The sequence below is a fragment of the Peromyscus eremicus genome, unplaced genomic scaffold (genome assembly GCF_949786415.1).
Source record: "Peromyscus eremicus unplaced genomic scaffold, PerEre_H2_v1 PerEre#2#unplaced_227, whole genome shotgun sequence".
Classification (NCBI taxonomy): Eukaryota; Metazoa; Chordata; class Mammalia; order Rodentia; family Cricetidae; genus Peromyscus; species Peromyscus eremicus.
Genome location: NW_026734463.1, coordinates 232,828 through 240,829, shown reverse-complemented (window position 1 = coordinate 240,829; position 8,002 = coordinate 232,828). Strand labels below are relative to the sequence as shown.

The following is an 8,002-nucleotide window of genomic DNA, read 5'->3' as shown; positions in this document are numbered from 1 at the left end:
CCCTGAACTCCTTTGTACACTGCTCATATATTAGCTGCTTTATTAGGGGCATTGCAGCATCTATGTTCCCAAAAATTCTACCAGAAACCTCTATCAAGCGAGCCACAAAATCTGAAAAGGGCTCCATGGGACCTTGGAGTATCTTGGTCAAATTGCCACTCACTTCACCTTTGTTAGGCAAAGATTTCCAGGCTCTGATGGCTATTTGATTAATTTGAGTATATACATTAGGAGAGTAAGTAGTTTGTTGATTGGCATATCTGCCCAGACCAAGCAACATATCAGCATCCCATTGCAGGCCTGTGTTGTGGTTGGCCACCACCTGCTCATTAGCAAATTTGATAAAGAAGGCCTTCCAGTCCAAATACTGACCTGGACTGAGACAGGCACGGGCAAGATTCATCCAATCTGAGGCAGTCATGCATTGTCTTTGCAGAGTCTCAATTTGAGTAAGTGTAAATGCAGCCGTGACCCCATAACTTTTTACAGACTCCGCTATAGACTTGACAAGTTTAAAATCCAAAGGTTCATGATATCTTTGATTCTGATTATCTACAAAAACAGGACAACCTACCTGCATTTCTCTCCTAACTTCCCTCCACAGTTGTGGGTGAAGGCTGCTGCTGACCGGCAATGCTCCAGGAGCTGCCATAGCCTCAGGGTAAGGGGGAGGAGCGGGGGGGGGGGGGGCGGGGGGATTATGGGCCCACAATCCTGTTTTCTTTTGTTTTTCTTTCTCGCCTTGTTTTTAATCCTTACTTTTTATAATGATATAACTAGAGACTCTACCTCCTCCGAACCGAGAGAAGAGTCAGTAGACTCAGGGTCTTCAAGGTCCGATAGGGAGGGATAGAATCATGTCTAGTTTCCTATTGTCTTTTTACTGCCCTTGCATTCTACAGACTCTGCCTTCTCAGATCTCTCCTCTTGCAATTGTTCTAAAGCTGTTTGCCCATTTTCCAAGGCATTGCTGCATCGTTGATTCTCTAAACATTCATGTACTAATTTCCAGACTGGTCTCACCCCCGGTTTCAGGGTCCCCTGTCCTGCTGCAAAGTCCAAATCCCATCCCAGTTTTTCCCAGGAGGACACTGTGAGACTCCCAGAAACAGCAAACCATGGGGCCACAACATCGCATTCCTCTAAGAATCTTTGTAAAGTTCCCTTCTTTATCTTTAAGTCTTTTGTTAGAAGCAGCTCGTTGAGAGCCAAAAAAAATGGGTGCAAGGAGGAAGTGCCCATCCTTGTACAACCCAGTCTTTTTAACCTAAGAGGTTTCTCAGAGCTTTTGCCAAACAGCCCCAGTTTTATCACCTTTTTTTTTTTTTAAACTTTTGCTCCGCGCGTCCGTGGAGAAGTAACAGTCAAACTAGTTTCATTTCCCATCTGCCTCTTGTCGGCAGCTCTGCGAATATCTGCTCTTGTCGCGGTTCCCTAATTAACCCGGGGACTTACCAGGTATACCTATCCTGACAGCAAGAAGTTCTGAGCTCCTTCTTTTCAAAGAGTTTTCCCCGTAGGGGGCCACCAATTGTCGCGCCTAACTCGACCAGCAAGAAAGACACGACGCAGAGCTCTTCTTCAAGCTGTTTATTTCAGGTCTTTTAATCTGTTTTTCTTTGTTCTTCTACCCCTGGGGAGAGCCCGCCCCAGCCTTATATAGGTCTCAGTCCACCAGCCCCCATGAGCCACATGGAATTCCTGGATAGGTACATGTATGCCTTAGCAAGCCAAAATCTGAAACCAAGCCAAATAAGGTATTGCTTAAAACAAAGAGCGCTCGCCACCGGGAGGGCAGGGGTCGGAAGCCAGCTCCATCTTAAGAGTGCAGCTTCCCGCAGCTCTCTACACATGCTCACCTATAATGCAGGCACACTGGCAGCAAGGTGAACAGATCTCTCTGATGTGCTAAGACTGCCTAGTCTATAGTGTTACTTCCAAGCCAGCCAAAGAGTCAAGCAATACTATTCTCTACAAAAAAAGAAAACAGAAATAGAAAAGGGAATAAAGCAAATTATAAATGAAAATTTAAAATAATATTTATTCAAATTGACTAATTTGGAACTATAAAGTACATATGGGATAACTAACCTGTCCTTGGGTTCTTAAGAGGTTTAGGTAGAAGGCAAAAGATATGCAAAACTAAGCAATCTAATAAAGCCATATAATGAATTTTTCCCATCTACAAAACCCTCCCATATTCTTATCTGGAGGATTCAAGTTTTTCCCACAATGACATGCTCATTGAAATTAAAATTTCATGTGGTTCACTCTTTCACTAGTTGTTAGACAAAGAGAGATATCAGTGTCTCTTTAGAACATCCTTATTCCTACCAGGAATGTAGGTTACAGGGATTGAGAAGGTGGAGAAAAAGGACCTTTAAAGCCCAAGTGTGAATCACAAAATGTGGGCATGCAGGAACTTGTCACTGACAGCTACATGTAGTTGTCAAAAATAGGAAAGAGTGGAAGACCTGGAGTGCACTGATTCACTGAAAACATAGGGTAAAAATACCTTACCAGTTAAGAAAACTGAAGATTCTTTCAGATCATCCAGCTTCCATTTCTAGTACATACAGAAGCTCACTACTATCTGTAACTCCAGGATCAGGAGTCTGTAGCTCCAGATCTAGGGGATCTGACACCTTCACACAGACATCTGTCAATCTTGATCTTATCTATTCTTTTTTTTTTTTTTTGATTTTTCGAGACAGGGTTTCTCTGTGTAGTTTTGCGCCTTTCCTGGAACTCACTTTGGAGACCAGGCTGGCCTCGAAGTCACAGAGATCCGCCTGCCTCTGCCTCCCAAGTGCTGGGAATCTTATCTATTCTTATGTAATAGTTGGAATGTTTGGAATGTCAGATACTTTCCCTTAGATTCTGGCCCATCCTTGGGTGGATCCCTGGGTGATGTCAGCTTAAGAATCCAGATGTTGCCTACCAGTAAGCCTGTTATGACAGATGTACCGGGGTTCCTAAGCCTGTCATGGCAGCTGTGTGGTCAAGCTGTTTTGGGCTCTTATATATTTCACCAATATCTTCAGGCTTTTGCCCAAATGGGATTGAAATGCTGCAGCTGTCTACTTCTGGGTGGTGCCTGCATGATGTACAGGACCATCAACTGACCCTAGTCTTCTCTTTCTTCAGCCAGTCATAGAAAATACCTCATGAGACTCTAGGTGAGTTCTTGGCAGCATAAGGCATTGTAACAGGAGTGGAAACCTGTAACTGGAGATTTCTCTGGGCCCACGGCTGCTCAGAACCAAATAAACACACAGAGCCTTATATTAATTAAAACTGTATGGCCTAATGGCTCAAGCTTCTTGGTAACTAGATCTTACATCTTAAATTAATCTTACATCTTAAATTAAAATTACCTCTTGATTTTCATGGCGGCAGCTGGTGGAGTCTCCTGACTCAGTCTTCCTGTTCCCAGAATTCTTGTCTCTTTTTGTCCTGCATATGCTTCCTGCCTGGCTACTGGACAATCAGCACTGTCTTTATTAACCAAACAGAGCAACACAGTCACAGCATACAGAGCAATATCCACAGCAGAAACCATAGGCATTTTGAAAACTTCTTCATGAAGCTTGCTTGTTCCTTTAGGACCTGCTTGGGCCCAATCACTTATACACCACTTCCATTTCATAAGAGATTGTTGCTGTTCGTGTCTTACTTTATGACTAGCTTGGTCGGATAACACCCAGTTCATGATGGGCAACACGTTCAGGTAACATGGTTATGGTGGTGGCCTACCTTCATATATTCAGTTTCTGTTTGATGGCATATGATTGTATGCTTGGTCATACTTATTTTTAAAAATGGTTCTATGGGCACTAGTGGCAGACACTTGAATTGATTTTAATAGGTATTGTATTGTTTCAATTTTCCAATCCTCCTATTCTTGTATTTTTTTAAGTTTTATTCTTTTACTGTGCATATGTGTGTATGTGTGCCATGTGTGCATTTGTAGACTATGTAGCACAGGCTATGAACCTCAGAGAAATCTTCTTGCCTCTGTCCAGATGGCTAGTACTAAAATAATGCACTACCACACACGGCTTGAAAAATAGTTTGTAATGGTCTAAGTCTCCTTTTCTTAAGGTGGTCAGCAAGACCATGAGATGTTGTCGGAGCCCCTGATGCTGGAGCTACAGATAGTAGAAAGCTTCTATATGTACTGGGAATGGAAGCTCGGTGCTATGAAGGGGACTATGGTGATCTTAAGTGATAAGGCATTTTCTACCATAAGTTTATATTCTTCTTTATATTTTAAATACAAGGCAGCCTAGTCAGGGTTTAATACCTGATGTGGATTACAAAGTAGAATTCTCCTATATTTGTGAGAATAGAGCAGGGATGAGATCCCTAATTATTTGGCCAACACAACATGGTCACTCAAACGTCCATACATGTACAACTAACAAAAATGGATGCAACAGATTGTATTCATGTATTTCATCATACTTGTTCACTCACACTTAAAAATGAAGAATTCAGAAGGGATTTTTGGAAGGGTGTGAATGAAAAGATAAAAGGGGAAAGGAATGTAGTGTCATTTAATTAACATTTTTTTCTTTTTTATTACTAAGAAAGTTTCTATTCATTTTACATACCAGCTACAGACCCTCCCTCTTCCTGCCCCCAGCATTCCTCCCCAAGATACCCTGCATTCCCACCTCCTCCAAGTCAACATCTCCCATGGGGAGTCAGTAGATCCTGGCCCACTCAGCTGAGGCAGGTCCAAGGCCCTCCTCACTGCACCAAGACTGCAAAAGGTGTCACACCCTAGGCACTGGGCTTCAAAAAGCCCACCCATGTACCAGGGATGGATTGCAATACCCCTGTATGTGGGCCCCACAAATGGTTTAAGCTAAACAACTGTCTCACATATCCAGAGAGTCTAGTCCTGTCCTATGGGAGCTCCACAGTTATTGGTACTAAGTTAGTGGGTTTCCAATAGTGTCACTGGTCATCTCTATGTCTTTTCTTATCATGGTCTTGATGTTCCCTGACCACAGAATCCCTTCTCTCTCTCATCAAGTGGATTCCCACAAATTGGCCTGGCACCCTGCTATCGATCTCTGTATCTGTTTCCATCAGTCACTTGATGAAGGCGCTATGATTACAGTTTGGGTACTGAGTCATCTGATCACTGGAATAGTCCAGTTCAGGCACCTTCTTCATTATTGCTAGTAGTCTAAGGTGGGGTCATCCTTGTGGGTACCTGAGAACTTTCCTAGCACCCTGTTTTTCCTATTCCCATGATGTCTTTATTTATCATGGTATCTCTTTCCCTGCTCTCCCACTCTGTCCATTTCCAGCTTAAACCTCCTCTTCCCCTACATGCTCATCTCCCATTCTTTGCCCTCCACCCACGCCCCTTACTCCCAGTTTGCTCATGTAGAGCTCATCTATTTCTCCTTTGTTGGGCTATCTATGTGTCCCTCTTAGGGTCCTCCTTGTTAGCTAGCCTCCCTGGAACTATGGGTTGCACTCTGGTTATCCTTTGCTTTACATCCAGTATCCACTTATGAGTAAGTACATACCATGTTTGTCCTTCTGAGTCTGGGTTACCTCACTCAGGATGATAGTGGCTAGTTCCATCCATTTGCCTGCTAATTTCACGATATCCTTGTTTTTTTTTACTACTACTAAGTAGTTCTCCATTGTTTATATGTGCCATATTTTCTTCAGTTGAGAGTCATCTAGGTTGTTTCTAGATTCTGGTTATTATAAATAATACTGTTATGAACATAGTTGAGCATTTGTCCTTGTGGCAAGATTGAGCATTCCTTGGGTATATTCCCAAGAGAGGTATAGCTGGGTCCTGAGGTTTTTGACTGCCAATTTTCTGAGAAACAATTTATGGAAATAAATTCTAAATAAAAAGAGGGGCTAGAGACATGGCTCAGTAATTAAGAGCATTAGCTGTCATTACAGAGGACTCAGGTTCCATTTCTAGAACCCACATGCAGCTAACAATTTGCTGTAACTCCAGTCCCAGGCATTTGCTGCCTTCTTCTGACCTCTCTAAGTAGTGTGCACTGACACATGCATGGACAACATTCATAAAATTTTATTTTGTTAAAAGTTACAAAAAGTGAACAATGGAATTTTCTACAGGGATATCAGAGCCCTGAGACAGGCAGCAGCCAGGGCTAGTTAAATGACTTCCCTAAGGTCTTGCATGGAAGGAGCTGTGGCCTTCCATTGATCCAGCCTGCTCAAAGGTAAAAGCAGCTTCATTCTGAACTTAATATAGTTCATCATAACCATTCATCTAAGAGCAGACTATACAGTGCTGTTAGGTGTCTTTTTCTTGAAGTTTCCTTTATTTGTGTTCTCTATGTTTTCTATTGGTGAGAATAGCATTGGTACAGTTATCTTCTAGATTGAACATCAAGATTGACAGGTTGCGGGGGCTGAGGTGGGAACATGAGGCTGACGCTTGCAGCCGCGATCTCCCACGGCCGCGTCTACCGCCGCTTGGGCCTCGGTCCCGAGTCTCGCATCCACCTGCTGCGGAACTTGCTCACGGGCCTAGTGCGCCACGAACGTATCGAGGCATCATGGGCACGCGTGGACGAGATGAGGGGCTACGCGGAGAAGCTTATCGACTATGGAAAGCTAGGAGACACCAACGAACGAGCCATGCGCATGGCTGACTTCTGGCTCACTGAGAAGGACTTGATCCCAAAGCTGTTTAAAGTACTAGCACCTCGGTTCCAAGGTCAGAATGGGAACTACACAAGAATGCTGCAGATCCCGAATCGGAAGGAGCAAGATCGGGCCAAGATGGCAGTGATCGAATATAAAGGGAACTGCCTCCCTCCCCTGCCTCTGCCTCACAGAGACAGCAACCTCACTCTCCTAAACCAGCTGCTACTGGCACTGAAGCAGGACCTGCACCATAACCAGGAAGCAAGCCTCCACAGCTCCCACATGGTTCAAACGCCAAAGACTTAACTGGAGCAGGAGAGTGCACGGCTCTCATAGGTGTGTGCACAGGCCTTGGAGCTCTTATAATGCATGACAACTGGAAGTGGTCGGGCAAAATGGAGCCCAGACCTTCCTGCTGGCTCATGGTCCTCTCTTTGCACAATAGATAAAATTCGGATGTGACTGTGTGAAACTGATTTTCTTTTCTTTCCTGGGATTTCTGGAAAGTGAGAGGCACCTAAGATAGTAAATTCACAGCTTGTGTTTCTGAAAAAAAAAAAAAAAAAGATTGACAGGTTGCATAAGCTTCAATGCAATATTTATTTTACTGTGTGATTTATTGATTTTCAGCATGCCAGAGACAATTTTTCCAATCATTTTTAAAATTTATATACATTTCTGCATGACATTGGATTAAGAATACCCCTAAATGTCTCTGCTTTTACATTGTTATCATGTTCAGAAGTGGATTTGTTTACTTGCTTGCTTAGAAATAGGGAGAATTTTACATGAATATGTCCAGCCTTCCTAAGTAAAATCCACATACTTCCTCTGTTTATGAAAAGAATGCTTTCCCTGCCTCCTGCAGGTAAGAACTTTTCTCATTTCTTCTTTCTTGGCTGTTGTGAGGTCTACTCTTGGTAGTCACACCTACTCCTTGTGAAATTAACTAAAACCCTAAGAGTTGGGTATACCTGTGATGGATTTTTTTTAATGTTTTAAAAAAGAACCATCTTTCATATGGATCATTTGAGGTGAAATCCACCTTCAGCTGCTTAGTGTGTATGTACACTTTAACCAAAACACTCTGGATGTTGAAACAGTTGGATTTACCTGAGTTTGAGACTGGCCTGGCCTACAGAAGGAGTTCCCAGGCTACACAGATAAACCCTGTCTCAAAAACACCAAAAAAGTAAAAATCAAATGAAGTTTAAGATCCACCTTTAATCTGGATTGCATCTCTGGTGGCTGCCTGCATATAGAAATTATATTGAAGGAGGAAGCTCTCTTTCTTTGCCTCTTTGCCCTAGCACTGGCTACCAAGTAAATTACTTTACAA

General features: G+C 43.0%; 1 protein-coding gene across 1 annotated transcript; it reads left to right on the top strand.

Moving 5' to 3' along the window:
• Positions 1-6,427: 6,427 nt before the first annotated feature.
• On the top strand, positions 6,428-7,135 carry LOC131901711 (large ribosomal subunit protein bL17m-like). Its single transcript, XM_059252808.1, has one exon. The coding sequence runs from the start codon at positions 6,439-6,441 to the stop codon at positions 6,967-6,969; it is 531 nt and encodes a 176-aa protein (XP_059108791.1). The 5' UTR covers positions 6,428-6,438; the 3' UTR covers positions 6,970-7,135.
• The last annotated feature ends 867 nt before the right edge of the window (positions 7,136-8,002 follow it).